This window comes from Anser brachyrhynchus (assembly GCF_964034855.1).
Source record: "Anser brachyrhynchus genome assembly, chromosome: 15".
In the NCBI taxonomy this organism is placed as follows: Eukaryota; Metazoa; Chordata; class Aves; order Anseriformes; family Anatidae; genus Anser; species Anser brachyrhynchus.
The window spans coordinates 8,048,450-8,064,955 of NC_137733.1; the positions used below are offsets into that span (position 1 = coordinate 8,048,450).

General features: G+C 37.9%; 1 protein-coding gene across 7 annotated transcripts; it reads right to left on the reverse strand.

The window, feature by feature from the left end:
- Window positions 1-334: 334 nt before the first annotated feature.
- Window positions 335-16,329, reverse strand: TNFRSF17 (TNF receptor superfamily member 17). 7 transcript variants are annotated; one of them, XM_080557337.1, is made up of 6 exons: window positions 16,182-16,329; window positions 11,997-12,105; window positions 9,922-10,054; window positions 3,023-3,157; window positions 2,522-2,653; window positions 335-1,762 (listed from the first exon to the last, which is right to left on the reverse strand). In XM_080557337.1, the coding sequence occupies exons 4-6, from the start codon at window positions 3,135-3,137 to the stop codon at window positions 1,500-1,502; spliced, it is 510 nt and encodes a 169-aa protein (XP_080413463.1). In that variant the 5' UTR covers window positions 3,138-3,157; window positions 9,922-10,054; window positions 11,997-12,105; window positions 16,182-16,329; the 3' UTR covers window positions 335-1,499. The 7 variants fall into 7 exon arrangements, with proteins under 7 accessions (XP_080413463.1, XP_080413462.1, XP_080413460.1 ...); XM_080557336.1 differs by lacking the exon at window positions 16,182-16,329 and adding an exon at window positions 12,651-13,102; XM_080557334.1 differs by lacking the exon at window positions 9,922-10,054.
- Window positions 16,330-16,506: the final 177 nt, after the last annotated feature.

A 16,506-nucleotide genomic window follows, 5' to 3' on the forward strand; every position in this document is an offset into this window, starting at 1 on the left:
TTCTGAACGTTTGTGGATTCGTTTTAAGGCTTTATCTCGCTGATTTGTGTTTACCCCCTGTGTAAATCAGAGAATCGTGGAACCGCAAGGATTGCCAAGTCCAGCTCCTGGGTCCCCAACGGACCAACCAAAAAAATAAAAAATCAGTATGCAGTGTTGTATTTACCACAAGTTGACTAGAGGAAATGGCCTCAAGTTGCGCCAGGGGAGGTTTAAGTTGGAAATCAGGAGACATTTCTTCTCAGAAAGAGCAGTCAGGCATTAGGATGGGTTGCCCAGGGAGGTGGTGGAGTCACCATCCCTGGGGGTGTTCAGGACATGGTGCAGTGGGTGATAGTGGTAGTAGGAGGACAGTTGGACCAGATGATTTTGAAGGTCTTTTCCAACCTTAATGATTCTATGTTCTAAGTTGCTCCACACTGTGTGGAGCAGCAGATCACAACCTTTTTTTTCAAGACTTCCTAGGTACAGCAATAATGAAAACTGTAATAGTCCTGTAGGCCTTCTTCAGAGTTCTTGGCTGCATGTGGGAGACCTGCACAGCTAACTCCTAACTGATCCAAACTGACTGTGGTCAGCCACAAAGATGCTGTAATATGGATCGTTCATAGTGTTTGTGCAATTCACTAGTCTTACAAGCTTATAATTTATCCTTCATGCAAGAACCTTAGATGGAAAGTTAGCTACATACAAAAGGATTGTTGTTGTTGCAGTTGTCCAAGAATAACACTGGCCTAATATTAGGAAAATGACACTTGGGAGGCAAGGTGACACAAGTATATTCCTAGTTTCAGGCCACACGATAGCCTACCATGACAGTATCTAATCAGCAGTACCTGTCCAAATAACAAATTAAAAAAAAAAAAACTATGTAAAAAGAAATCTTTATAAGACAGTCTGAAAAAAAAAAATTGGCATTTAAAGGATATTGTCCACCATGTCCACCATCAGGATTATATGTGTGGTACTCCACAGCACCGCAACCCCCTTTCATGTGACCCTGAGATCCTATCTGAGCTAGGAGGCACTCTGTACTCAGCAAAGGTACTCATCATTGGAACATTCCTATTTCAAGCATCACAGAGGCTATTTGAAATTATTCTTTGCAATGCTGGGGATGCTATGTAGATCTTCATTTCTGCCTCAAGCAATTTTCAGCGTAAGATCTGGATTTATCATGAAACATATAATTGCAAGATTGTTTATTGATGAGTTTGCATATATCTGGTGTAAGTAGATACAATCTCAAAGTACTGAAAGAGCCATTGTACATAGGGACTTTCAGAATTTAAAAATTCCAGTCACTATTTTGGTATTTGAGAATAATGTAAAAAAATTTGACCAAAGAATTAAAAATAATATGACAATATAAATGAAAGTTTGATGCAGGGTCTAAAAGGAAGATGTACTAGCCTTCCCCACTAACTCTAACTATGAAGATTAATAGCTATACTCGAATAACTGAGTTATTATTATGCAGTAAAAATTTACTACTTCTCTCATAGACACGCAGCACCCAGAATATAGTTGCAATAATCAAAGGATTTTGTTGTAACTAGAACAGTAGCTCCTTCTTCCGTAGCTGGTAATGGAAATGAAGTTTCACAGCCAGTCTGAGGTTTTACCAAGCCACAGTCACTACAAGTGCATTCCTCCACTGAATACATTAATGTTTCACTTTGAAGTGAGTGTCTAATTCCATCTGTCTGCACAGTGCTTTCTGTATTAGCCTTGAGAACATCATTCAGCTCCACAGAAGAGCCTGTAATTATACAAAAGTTAATTTAGTACATACATCATGCTATACCAGACATACAGTTATTAAGGATCCAAGTTTCTTTATGTTCCACCTGTATTCCTAGCCTTAGTGAAAGTTTTAAGATGCAGGGAAAGTTGTAAGATGCAGTTATAAACAATAATCTTTTGTTCTATGACAATGTCCCCCCTATATTTCAGGATAAGCATTCAAGTTACCAAATACATATTTTCTAATCAATTATTTATTGGCTGAACTTTCCACAAATACCAGTGTGAATTATTTTTACATTTTACAAAATTTTCCCACCTTCCCAAAATATACCACATACACTTCTCACAAGCCAGAAAATTAAGTAACATTATTTAATTTCTTCTAAGATGGAATGCCAATATTAAATGTGTATCCTCTACCTTTCTATTCAATAGGAGGAGAATGAAGCCATTAAAACAATCATTTGCTATTTAAGGTTCCTAAGTGATTTCTCAAACACCAGCAATTAAGCCAGGTATACATAAGTAAGCAAATACAGTCGTGACATGATCTAGAACTAACAAACAGAGATTGCTCCTTTTACAAGTCACCATCTGGATATTTTACTCCCTAATAACTTTAATAACTTCATTAAGACTATCTGAGAAATAAGAAACAATCCACAGACAGTTATCAGAATCTGGAATATGTTATATGTAATGTGTTTAGGTTATAAAAGTAGCTAGAAAGTAGAACAACTTAATTATTTGATAAAGAATCATATTTATTCACCTGTGTTTTTCAGTTTTTCTTTTAGTTGCTTTAGGCGCTTCCACTTAAACAAGACCATTAATGTGAATAAAGTGAGCATTAAAATTACTCCAAAGCCCAAACAAATCCAAAGAACTCCACCTGAATCAGTACCTTATGAAATAAAGAAATGCATTAAATTCATTGTAAGCAATAACCAATGTACAGTAAACACGTGCCCAATACATAAAACTTCTATATCAAAGGAGCAACAGCTATTTCTTTTAAGTGACAGCATAAGTAAAGCTAGAGAGCTTTAACAGTTTACTCTTAACACACTCAAACATACTCATACAGTACTGAAATATGTATATATTGATATCCTGTACATTTCTTTAATACTGTTGAGCCTATATATTATTCTGATAAACATCTTCCAGGTTTTAGATTATCTCTTTTAAGTTTGTATGTATATGAATCTATGTAAAATACAACATGAAAATGCCCAGCATAGCTACAAAGTACTGCAGAAAAACTACTTACTCTTATCACAGTAGTTTTCACATGAAGGTGGTGGCATACCAGAACATCGAAGATGACAAGGCTTACAAGAGAGCACCAGATTATCAAAGTATTCATTTTTAGGGCAGCGTGCCATCAGGGTCAGTAATTACGGAACTGAAAAGCCACAGAAATGGTAAGAGTGAGGACCATCTACAAAGGGCTTTTCAAGTCTCCGTTTTAGCAGTTCTAAGAACTGTTAGCAGCAACAGACTTCAATCACAGCTCTACTACACAGCATCATGTCAAAAGGGTTCAACTCTAAGGCCCCCAAGAAATTAATATTCCTTTTTGGCAAATCACAATTGTAGAAAAAAAACGAACAGCTGCACCAAGATAATTTTCAATGTAAATTCTGTCTGAAACAGAAAATGGTTATTTATAGAAGACATTTCTTGAGCAGGTGCTAAACTTTACAAGCTGTAGAAAAGCAAGAGGATCTCCAAACAGAACCTCACAATAATTTTTCTTGGTTTTAGAATTTCGTGGTTTTTTTCAAGGTGATAGGCTGCAGTAAGTGTTTTCCTGTAATTTGCAGACTATGAGATGTTTATGTTTTGTTCTTCTGTCCCTGTCCAAAGGGAATGAGATGAAAAAATAGAGGCAGAAGGCACAGCAGTAACAAGATATGAACAATCCAGTTTCTAGGTGTGCCACTGAGTCATTCTGCAACTTCAGACAACTTCCTTTGTACTTGTTTCTCTGTATGTACAATAATATTTAGAATACACAGATGATGAGAGAATTACTTTTTGTAAATGGTTTTCTAACTAAGATACTCTAAAAGTTCAACAACAACATTGTATTGTACCAAATACATCTAAGACCTTCGACTAGAATGGATAGACAAAATATGGAGGTTTAGTTACTGGCATGTTGCTCCTGAATTCCAAAGTAGCCTCATTTATCTAGTCTATTAGGTTTTGGATGACTTGTTTTGCCTGGTTCACTTTTGGGTTTTCAACTGGCTGTTTTCTGGGGGGGTTCTTTCTTTTGTTTTTTCTTTTTGCTTATAACCATGCTTATATGAGTAAAGAAGACCTAATGAACATTTGATATTTTTTATCTAAAATATTACCTGTTTATTTATTTTTAAATGTAATGCAGAACCTATGCTGTTCTAAAACTGTGGTACCCAGCACGGTGAAATAGGTTAGCCATAGATTTCATTCTTGTGACAGAGCATACACATCTCCCTCCCAGCCAGGTGATGGGGTACACTGAGCATCTGTAGATTTATCTGTATACACGCAGGGAATGTAACATTTCTGAAAATAATATTTGGTCTCCTCCCATGAATTAAGAGCCTTGCCAGTAGACCTCTACAATTAAGATAATTTACACATCCTACTTCAGCATGGACGTTTTGTCTAATAGAATTCCTTTTAAGCACAAAGTTAGTCATCTAGCAAGCTGCAATAACTGCTTCAATCCAGTATCACTGCTGAAAATTGATTAGAATTACAGGCTTATTTATAGTTAAGTTTCTCTTTGATATGATTAAGTTAATTGTTTTTTTGACTACAGAAAGGGAAGAGAAAAATACTGCATAAGGAATCATAATTTCATACCACATTACTATGTTTGAGAAATTTTCCCAGGAAATTCACCATGTGGGAATGCAAAAGCTGTTCTTAGTAAAATAGTCTAATAAAGCAATCCGTATTCTAGTCTCTAGCAGATTTAATAGGTTGTTGTAGCTTCTTCACTTTTTTCCTATAGGCCAGGTGCACAGCTGTAGGCTATTACAGGCTTTTCTGTCTATTCAAGATTAATAGTAACTACACATGAATTGACAAAATCTGATTTAGGTGTGCTGAAAGAAAACATTGATACAGACTGTGAATGATGCAGAAAATGTCACTGTGAAGTCAGTGCTGGCGCTAGAGTCGTAAACTGGTTCTGATTTAATTCTTGCTTCATACATTCACACTCTAGGGGAGGAAGCCTAAGTTAGCACTAGAGTATCATTCCTAGTTCTGATGGAGCACCACTTGGTAGCTTATCCGTAGAGTGATCGAAGTTTTTGCTTTGAAGGTGCTGCTTAACTTTTTTAGTCATGGAGAAGACAATCACATGGTCAACCGTGCTCTGAAGAAGGCAGATGTTCATGAAGGTATCTTCATGGTATTCCAAAGTGTGATGAATGAATTTCAGGATAGACTGTAATTTCAGGAAAGCTGGTTCCAATGCTTTAATCTATCAATATAATCCCATTGGCTTCAGTGAAGTGCTCTCTAATTTTATAGAATATTTTCCAACAACTTCCCATTGTTGTATTTTTATATTCATGTATACAACTTGTACTGAGACCTTATTATTTTAGAGAGGAATCAGCTGCCTAATTCTATTGTTTTCTGCAGCTGGCTGCCACACAATACTATATCTGTAGGATCATATCCTACAGTCTTTACTATAGTAAAATTCCTCATGAAATCTACAGCTCTCAAATTACAAAAAAAATGCTAATTATATCACAGCTGCTGAAAGTTTTTAACATTATTTTAGTGGACTATGGAAATCACATGTGAACCACAACAGATGAATGAACCAGTTCTTTAATCAGTTTCATGCTTTTTTTTTCCCTCAGGTGTACTAGGGATATGGGGGGATTCTCTCTGTTTTGGCTGTTCTTTACAGTTTTCTTGCCTCATTTTTAAGTACAGCAATAACATTGGCTTTTTTGTTGTTGTTGTCTTGACCTTTGACTAAATTATATAAGCACGTTAATTTCAAATATTACTTTGAATAAATTGTGTAAGTACGTTAATTTCAAATACTAGCTTTCTTCAACAAAGTAGTTTTGCTAAATATGTAGGTTCACAGCATTTTCATATTGATTTGAAGTTTCTCAAAGAAGAGAAAGATGTTCAGATTGACAGTGGGGAGTATTTTGCTGAGAGATGACAAAATGCTGTTGTTAAATAGCATGTAAAAATCCCAAGTAGGCAACACAAATAGTACTGTTATGTTTGAACAATGATAATTGATAAACTCCTTAACAATACAGCGTTGTTAGCATGGAGAAAGAATCCTTGAAACTTGCTTGCTAGTGCTGGGTACTGCTAAACAGAACACCTTTACGTGCCATTTGTCTTCTTCAGAATCTTTTTGAATGGAAGAGTGATTCTACTGAGAAGAAGTAGAATCTTCCCCCATATGCATCCCCATTAGAGGACAATAAACTTACCAGAAAGACCATTCCAAATGTCATTATTTCCACAGTTAAAAAACAAACAAACAAAAAAAAGTGATTTCCATTATCTGTTGACCAGTTTATTCTCCTTCATTACTGTATCACTGTATTTCTTTATAGTAACTTCTCTTTTCACTCTTTTCTATCTCTAAAGAACAGCAACATTTCTTCTTTTTGCTTCCTTTGTAGCACAAAAAGCTCACCTAATCCATTTTCATATAATACTTCATTACATCTGTATTTCACTTTTCTTTGAATCTGTCTGAATGCACGTCATGAACATGGATAATCAGAATTGCATGAAATATTCAGTATTTGAGTCTTGCATGGTGGCACCCAGACACTGCAATTTCTTACAGAAATCTCTCTTGGTATACACAAGACTGCATTTACCTTTTTTCTATAATCATGTCATGTTCGTGCCCCAAAAGTTATATGTTGATCATTCACTGCACCTCATGTACATCTTCTCTCATTTCCAATTTTAACTAATGAGTTCCCAACTTGTGATGCAAGTTTCCATTCCTTAAGTGAAAAACATCGCATTCTAAGCCAATAACTTTCATCCTGTTTCTGTTCAATCCTAAAGGACATATACTCCTTTTAATATAGTATCTACAGTTCTCGTGTTGATAATGCTTTCAAAATTAGTTCACAAACTTCATGAACCTATTCCTATTTCTTGTGCTATCATTAATCAAAACATTAAATTAGTCCCTACATCAATCCTTGAAGAGCTCCTGTAGTTTCCTCCTGCACAGAAATGGTACTTTCCTAAATGGTTGCTGTATGTCTTAATTGGTTATTTCATCAGTGCCAACAAACCCAGTGCACTAATAACCTAAACTCTCCCCACCTGTGGGAGAAGAGAAATGGAAAACACAAGGCTCAAATCACATATATCACAAATTGAGGTGAGGATTCTTTCCAAGATGAAATCTTGTGTAGTTGATAGTCTGTCTCCAATAGCAGTCTTCTGGTTCACAGAACCTACTAAAATAAGCTTTCTTTCCTAGTATTAGACTTCACAACTACTTAATTTTTGCTATTCAATTTTCCTCTCTTTCCCTAGTCCATAAGAAGTAGGTCTGCTTTTACTTACTGTCAATGGCTTTTTTTTTTTTGCACAGATGATGTAAAATACCTCTCCCTCCAAAACTGACATTGCTGACCTTCTACTTGAATACACCTACTGTATGAAACACAGAACTGTTAATATCGTGAGTCTTAAAATAATTTGTCACTCAAATGTAATGAGCTATATTCTAAATCAGGCTATTTTGGCACAAAGCCGATTTATGTCTAATTAGCCAGACAGGTCTACAGGTCATCAGAGACATGGTAGATTATATACAGCTAAACCGATTAAATGTCTTGGTGTTAGTGAAAGGGATAGTCCTGCTCTGCACCCTACAGTATTCTGAAGCATAGGTAAGGAGAATTTTATCTTTCACTATTTAATTTGAAAAAAAAAAAAAAAGAAAAAAAAGAAAAAACACCTATGAGTTTCAACACTGAAATAATAAAATGAAAATTCTGGACAGAATACCCAAAAAAAAAATACTATTTTGTCAGTAATAAAACATAAAGACTGAAAATCCTCTCTCAAATCATTGGCTCAAGGTCTACGTACCACACAACTTCAACAACTAAGCTTTGTTTTGACACTGCTTTGGGATTTCTCTTTTCATGCTTCTGCCAGCTTCTTTGCCTGGCTGTACTTCAGAAATTCTGTTGGCATAATTACATAGCATTTAACAAGCAAAAGAGGGTTTTCTGCTAGGGCTATTCCATTCCTTTCACAAACAACATTAGCTAAAGCTTACAGCAGAATTCTTCTGGCTGTAGAGTTGCTTCTACAACGGTCATTTTGTGCTGATACAGCTCTTCTAGGTAGCATATGTAATTCCCTCCCCCCACACCCCCCACTAAGGCAACAAACCAACATACACTTTCAAGTTGTTTAGTATAGGCAGTACAGGCTTGGTCCTCTCCCAGTACTCTAAAGCTATTTACCAAGAAAGTCCAAAGAAAAGAGTCCTTTATAAATGGCCTCATCACAACAGTCCTAAAAATCTCTGAGATGAATGCACATACAAAAAAAAAACGCCAGTTTTTCTTCCCAAAAGTTTCTGCACTTCAAGGAACAGCAGTCTTACAGACAGTTATCTCCTTAAAAAGCATTAAAATCATCTGAAACAATTATTTTCAGAAATCCATATTCTGCTAATTGTACACGTTATGGCTGGGAGGAGATAAACTGTTCTAGGAATAGGGTACACACTGTTAATAAACAAAAGAAAGGCATTGTTAAAGGATCCGTTGTGCTCATCAACTTTTACACGCAGCAAAGAACAATGCTCTTTTTAGGCACAATATTGTTTAATTTTGTTCAGGCACAGTGCAAATGTGGATTTTGCCTGTTTGGTTCAGCACATTTTAATTAGACCCCTGCTTTGAAAAGAGTGATGTTGCTGTTGCTACATCTGGTATTTCCAAAAAAGATTAAAAACAAAAACCAGCAACTCAAAGAAGAAATGTTCCTTAAAAGCAGTAATTAAAATAGCTATAGTATAAACATTGTCAACTAAATGTCAGAAAACTTCTGCATCCTTTACTATGCTCTAAGCTTCCTTAGCTAGAAGCTAAATTACAGAAAAGAAGAACTACATAGAAAAGAAAAGCAGTGTTAATAGGCTTTCCCTCTGGGGAAGGAAGATGATCTTTTCATTCGTCTGATATTCCACATGTGCCAACATAGTTATGTAACTACTAAGGACAATGCATAAAACAATAAATGTGCAAGGAAGTTTGGATTAAGCTAATACTTCTTAAAATGCCAGTGACATTTTTATAATGGTGCAATAGTTTCCACAGAACATAGTTTTTCCTTTGTTTCTTAATGTAAGCACTTACATTTTGTATTGCAAAAATAATCTTCCACATACTACTATTTTAGTGACTTCGCAGATGGAAAAAAATAAATAAATAAAATTAATCAGCGATATAATCCCAACAGGATTAACGGAGTTAAAAGAAAAATACATGTGCATGAACACTCATGAATGACATGAAGAGCTTAGCAGACACTACAGTCTGACAAGATTGTTTCTTCTGATAGGTTTAGCCAAACTTTCTAGCCATTCAGTCTCTGTGGACAAGTTTAGGTAACAACAATTACTTATTTCAAACTCCCTTGTAGGGCCTCACATTGCCAATATGTGCTCTCCCCCGAGACAGGAGGAAAATTCTAATTGGTTTAGTTATCCCTATTCCAGAATAATTCCCTATGCAAATGACATTTTCTGGCATAAAAATACTGGCATATAATAATAATTCCAGAGTAATTAGTTCTATCTAGAAACAAGCTCACTATTACATTCTCAAGATTTCATAACAAAATAACTACTTCCTGCAACAACATGATAAAGAGCTATAGAAGAGCATTAAAAATCAACTTATGTTCTCTTTTCTTAACAATAATGCCATTTTGCTTTAGTCGCTGCTGAAACTAAAATCTTACAGGATCGCTAATGGACAAAATGTTCCCTCCACTGAAATTTTGGAGAATTAAGGGGGGGGGAAGCATATGAAAATCCCACATGGAACTTATTTTCTATTCCCACTTCCCAGGATACAGCACATAAAATTTCTGTATGAAACATGAGTGCAATAAAACTCTTACCACGTGTATGATGCAGGAGATCTGGCCTAGAAATGTTATGGACCCCAACAGCAGATATGGTAACTCTGAGCTTCTGCATGTCAGGTAGTTGATGCCATAAAAAAAGGTGTGATTACACAACATTCTATGGACCCTGCATTAACAACATATATGGATATTTTCAGAGCCAAGATCAACATTTTCATTATCTCACAAAAACATTCTTTGCTAACACAGTCTGGCAAAACTGTATCAGGTACAGCTGAACTCTGTTTGATAGTAGGGACTTGCCTTGTGCATCTATGTATGTTAGACTGTAAGCCCCACTTTAAATGCTAACTGCTTTTTCTGCATTTTTTTAAATCTTTGCATCAAGCTAAAAGCCTGACTATTCGATGGTAACCAGAATTGTAAATTTTCTCCATTATTTAACTCCATTTTAGAAAAACACTAGCTTATAACCAGTGGAAGAAGATCTTCTGAGGACCTGGAACTTAAAAGTTGCCGTTGCTGCTCAGTCGAGTCAGCATCCCAGCCTCCGAGATTCTCAAATTTGTCTCAGGGGAGCTAAAATACGCTCTGTTTCAATTTGTCACTTCCACAGAATTTATACATACTGTGCTCATAATGTTTACTCGCCACATCCGACAAACTTATGGGTGAAAGCAAAATTACTGTGACGAAGCAGAAGGTTAATTTCCTAATCACAATGTTGCTAACAAAGTAACAAGATGAAAGCATAGGAACAGTTGAACACAGATCTGGGTCGTATTTAACAGGATTTATTTCCAGCTGCTTCAGTATCTTAACTGAAATGACACCTCCTCCCACTGATCCTACACCTGGCTCTAAAACCACACAGTCTGCCTTTCTTCAAAACAGATTTCCCCATCACTTAAATTCCTAACTCAGTCACTGTATACATCATTAAAGTGATCTCATTCTTCCCTTCCTTGGATGTGTTCTTTGCTCAGCACATTCCTTCCACGTTAAGTAATCCTTTTGCTATTCACAACATTTTCAATTGTCATAAGGTTTATAAACACCCCAATCTTTGTTTATTTTGATCTTTGATTGCAAAACAAAAAAACATACATAAACAACAGTTTCGATAGCAAAATTACTTAACTGAACCATCTCCCCCTACTATTTATCTGTTTGGAGGATTGTGGCATCAAAACCACAAAAGAAATTCTGCCTAAGGAGTAAACTGCCATGACTGTACATGCAAAGGGAGGCACCTTGAATGAGGAACTAGCTAGCATCCATCTTAAAGATTTTTCAAATCCAAACAACAGGCTAGCTAAGCTATAGATCACTCAGCTGAAAACTCTATTTAAAGTCACCTGAAAGAAAAAAAAGAAAGGGGGGGGGGGGGATGGCTCTTGTTAAAAGAAGACCTTTCAGTCTTTATTTCTAGAGATGTACAAGCAAAAGAATGAAATGTTGTGTCCACATATAAAAGTGAGAAACACGTGACCATCTTGGAAGATAATGAGCTGAGCATCTGGAGCGTTTGAGAGATGAGAACATGGAAACAAAGAAATATAGTGTGGTATTTTGGTATACAGATCTATGTAATTCTTTTGCTTTCTGAAGTACAAACAATTGATTGTATACCCCTTATAAAGCCTGCAATACGTGCTTTTACTGCTCCGAAAGAAAAACTTTAACTCTAGATTAGAGGCCTTGGAAAGAGGAGTCAAGGTCAGAAGCACTCTTCACCAACCCACAATGAAAATGTAAAAGTTAAGTTGCTGAATTCCTTTGAGGATACCCATTTGTTAGCTTGGAGTAATTCTACAACTGGACTATGGAAGAGAGCTTATGCTTTCCCACATTAGGAAAGCCAAAGAAGAATTTTATTTATATCTCTTCCAGTCAGAGAGCTTAAAATAAAGACTGAATGTAAAACACAAATACAGCAATCATGTGACTGTCCAGCAGAGGGAGAGTAATAGCCTCTGAAACAGCATTTGTTAAATAGAGGGTTAGAGCAAACAAATCGGTGAAAAGACATTTCCAGGTCAAGATATCTCAGTCTGGATTATACATGGTCTCGTGCAAATATAAAAGCCTCTTTGTCATTCACTTACGCTTCTGAGAACACGTGCAGAACTTAGGATAGACTCAGCTCTTGAAAAAGCCATCATGCCGAAACATAATGTGGTGTCTCTACTTCTCAGCTACGTCTCCAGAGACTACCTGAAAAGAGAAATTGTCAGAGTTTAGAAGTATTGTTTTATAGTTTCCTGGCACCTAACCAAACTTAAACTAGTTCATTATTTTCAGTTCTGTGTCAGGCCTGGTGAATACTATGAAAGTTAGTCCAAAAAGAAAAAAAAAAAATATATATATATATATAATGCAGTATTCCCTCAAGAGAGGTATATCACTTGAATTTCATTTAATCTGTATCTGTCACAAAAACTGTCTGGACTCATCTAACCCCACCTGTTTCTTTTACGTAATGTTAAATTGAATGTATAGAATGCCTTTTGGGATTGTTCCTTCACATGTGCTTCACATGAAGAGTTGTGCTTCTATAATGGCAGTGTCATAGCTGAGCACTGTTTCCTATGTTATTCTTCTAATGTTAGTAATTTATCTTGCATCTTTTGTCTTTTCTTCCTCGCAGGTAAATAACTTGTTCTTTTGGCTTTGTTCTTAAAGACTCAATCTGACTTCAAAGCAATTCTAAATATCAGACTACTCATTTAAGTGCATAACTAATGTACATATTTGAATACCTTTTAAGTTTCGGAGCATGGTGTCACAGTGCGTCAGCTGAATTTCAGCTTGCTGCTACACCAGAAAGGGAGGTCTTACTCCTTTCCTGCTCCTCCCAATCTCAGCCAAATACTTTCTTTCCCCATGTTGCAACAGCTCAGGAATTGATCTGATCTCAAGGCAAGCTGAGTCAATTTCCTGATAATCCTGCACCCTAAAACTACTCTCCCACCTTAGTTACTTTATGGAGTTCAATGGGCTTAGATATTGGTGGTGAGCTGTTGACTGTTTGGAGCTGTGAACTTGTGTGAAGCTGTCTAGGGAAAAATATTTTTCTTTTCACCTTCAGTTCACATAACTGAAACACTGATATGTATAGGTATGTCTGCTAGGGTGCAGAGTGTTTGTAAGAACTTTGGACGAAAGGTTCTACTGGAGTACAGAATACTAGTCCTAATTTTATATGAACGAGGACTTCCATTTCACTGCTATAGGATTGACTTATCACAGGCTAGAAACTAGTGGTAAACTTGTGGGAAGTACCCAAGATAGTTTAATATATGAATAGCTATCACTAAAAAAAGGAAGTATTGTTCCCCACTCTTACTTTATACCAGCTCTGGCATTTGCAACATCTTACGAGTTGATTCGTTTCAGTAGCCCAGGAGGAAAAAGATAGTAGATCATTCTTTAGGTAGATTAAAGGGATGAACTCATTCTGCGAAAGTGTCTGACAAGACCTAGAAGGCAGTGCAGGGATGGGCAGAACTGCGACTGAGGGGGGTGCAGTTTCTCTGCCCTCCAGTCCCAGCTTGTTCACCCTGACATGACCCAATCACTTATTTTCTAAGCAGTGCTTTGCTAATGCAAATCAGCCATGATTTGATGATGAATAGGTGGTGATGAATATAGGTAGTTCTCACTGAGAAAAGCTTTTTGGTATTTATTAAAAGCAGAGAGAGTGTATTTATTCTAAACATTGTGATGCAGAGAGATTTAAACCCAGAAAGATTTTGTAATGCTTTAAAACCTCAACAGAACACCACTATTTACATTCCAGTCGATATTTTGCCAATAAAATTATCGTGATTCCACTTAGGTTTTGTTTTGAGTACCAGCTGTTCCTAAGTGGAAAAACAAACTACTAGCCCTGTTAAAAACTTCGTGTTTGAGTTTACATAATTCCTATGAGTGACACAGCCTGCAAAACAGGTTTGTACACTCTGAAGGACATTTGGCATCTTCTGAAATTCTGTGGGCTAATTGCTTATATCCTAGCAAGTACCTAGGAAATAAGTATCTGTCAAGAAAGGAGGGAATCTTGGATACCACACATAATTATTTTCCCCTGAAATCAGTGGTCATACATACTTCCATACCTCTGACCAAAATGCAATTGTGCCCCAAAACAAAAAAAGCTAAGAAGAAAGAAGAAGGAGTAGCACAACTTTGGGAGCTGTCAGATCGAAGCTCTATTTCAAAAATATTTAGGAAGTCTTTCTAAGGAATGCCAAAGTGCTTGTAAGAATTGCTGCCTACATGTTCTGTGTGCTGGTAATCTTAAAATAAGCCTTAATTACTCTGAAAATGTAGTACCTGCCTCCAGTTAAGCCTTTCCTGACTTGCAGGCTTTGTCAAGGCTCAAATTAAAAAAAAAAAAAAAAAAAGCTTGCAATGCAGCATTGTAGTCACTATAAACCTGAGCTATTAAATGCTTCTAACGACAGGAAAAGTGTACAATAGCAAGCTACTCTGTCAGCAGAATTCATGAAGCTTGGTTTCCACTGGATTTTTATCTATTATTCAACAGTGGTAACTCCCGAGCTCCTTTTTTGTTCCAAATGTTATCACTAGGGAAGAGGATTTTACTTCTGCCTGATCTTCAGTGAAATTACCAATGTAAATCTTGTTGCTTTATCCAGCTGTTTCTTTCCACAAAAACTGAAAGAATTTAATTAACTTTTATCTCTTCTGAAATTTGCTGAAGCTGGGCAATGCTTTCAAAAGTTAGTATCAGACTTACAGATAGGGAGAAAAAAAATGCAAAAGCCTTGTTTCCATACTAAATGAAATGTAGCAGATACCTACTGGTCAACAAATGTCACCTAACAAGCAAAGGTTAATATTTAGAAAAAAAGAATTTCAAAAGTAGAGAATCCTATCTCGAGGTGTTCATTAGGATTCTAGCTGCTTTTACTCCTATAGCCTTCTCACCCGTGTTACTGTTGTAGTATTTAGAATCTTCCTAATTACATTCAACTTTGAATAATAGAAGCCCTGACAATGTGTGCCTGGAAACTGGAAAGGAGCTAGAATAACCAGACCAGGGAATAACCAGACAATAGCTTTCACAAGGTCTTTAAAACTCATTTTTTAGGTCCTGGTGATGCTAAGCCAATGGCGATTGAAGGAAAGACCTTCACCAACCAGGTGTATAGTCTATAATCATGATTTTTTTTTTCTTTCAAAGTTAATTATCTGGGGGGGGGGAGTTTTTCTTTTTAGCTTTTATAAGTGCTGCCCTTCACACTGGCGTTGTCCCTGGATATGATCAGTTAGAAGTACATTTCTGCATTAACACATACATTACCTACCAAATAGAATTTTTTGCTTGTCAAGGGCTTACATGTTGCTTCTCATGTGCAGCCAGAAACTGTCCAGTTCTTCAGTCAGCATAAAGTCATGTAAATGCCACATCAGGAGAGCTTCTGCAGTTCTGCAGCCCAAACTGCAGTGGATTTTGCACTGAATGGGGATCTTTATATTTTAGTTTTAAGGCCGTCTACTTCCAAAACAACTCTGTGACTTGCCCTAAAGCGTCCAAACATAAATAACGCTGTGAGTGACTCAGTCCTCGCCTGCGAGCACTCCAGCAGCCTCCCTTTTCCCAGGTGCTAGCTCTGAACACCTATATTTAACCTTCCAAGCCAGAACACAGCCACTGCCATGTCCGGCCTACCAACCAAATTATTTCCTATTATTCCTTCCCTTCTCCTTCGAAGATACGTAACTTATAGGTTGTGTGTTTTTTTTCTTGTTTTGTTTCTGAATAGAAGTTCTCATAGCCTTACCAGTCGAGGGTCTCAGTACTTGGCAAGATCACAGGGAACCTAACTGAATGGGACTTTTTTCATGATAGCCAATAACTGAGTCGGTGTGCTGTGGAAATGTCAAACTCCTAACCTTTAACACGTCCTGTCGGCCCACGGCCACCTTTGCACAACGTTCACAGGCACCTCGCATGGGAGCAGACATGGTTAGGAACCTTAACGTGAGGGCACACGGAGGTAACAGCGGCGCAGTTTCGACGCTGTCACCCCCAACCTCGGCTTTCAGGAGGCGGGCAGGGGCAGCTTGCCACAGGTAACGGCCGGCACGCCTTCACCTGGCCCCCGGGCCGGGTATGGGGGGGAAACCCAGTCAGGCACACACGCCCCGCGCTAGGCTGCAGCCCGGCGCGGACACGCTCCTTGCCCCAGCGGGGCCGCGCCCGTCCCGCCCGGCTGCCGCCCGGGCCCCTCACGGGGCACGAAGGAGCGCGGAACCGTCACCTGCCGCCGCTGCTCCTTTGCGAACTGCATTTCCCAGAGCCCCGCGGGGCGGCCCACAAGCGTCTCCTGAGGTAGCGCTGGCGCGGGGCCTGCTGGGACGGGTAGTTCTCGGCCAGTCTGAGGCCTTGGCGCCGACTACATGTCCCGTCTGCCCCCCGGAAGCGGAGGTGGAGCCTGTAGAAATGAACGGGCGGCACAGGGGCTGACGGGAAGTGTAGTTTCTTAGCACGCAGAAAACGCAGGCAACTACATCTCCCATCTCTTCCGGGGAGGAGGGCCGGAGCAGCTCGCGCAAGTCATTATGGGTATTGTAGTTCTCGCGCCT

Coding starts and splice junctions, on each gene's coding strand:
- TNFRSF17 (XM_080557334.1), bottom strand. CDS start 3,137: ATGGCACGCTGCCCTAAAAATGAATACTTTGATAATCTGGTGCTCTCT. Junction 2,654..3,022: donor TGAAAACTACTGTGATAAGA/GTAAGTAGTTTT, acceptor TTATTTCATAAG/GTACTGATTCAGGTGGAGTT. Junction 1,763..2,521: donor AGAAAAACTGAAAAACACAG/GTGAATAAATAT, acceptor GTATAATTACAG/GCTCTTCTGTGGAGCTGAAT.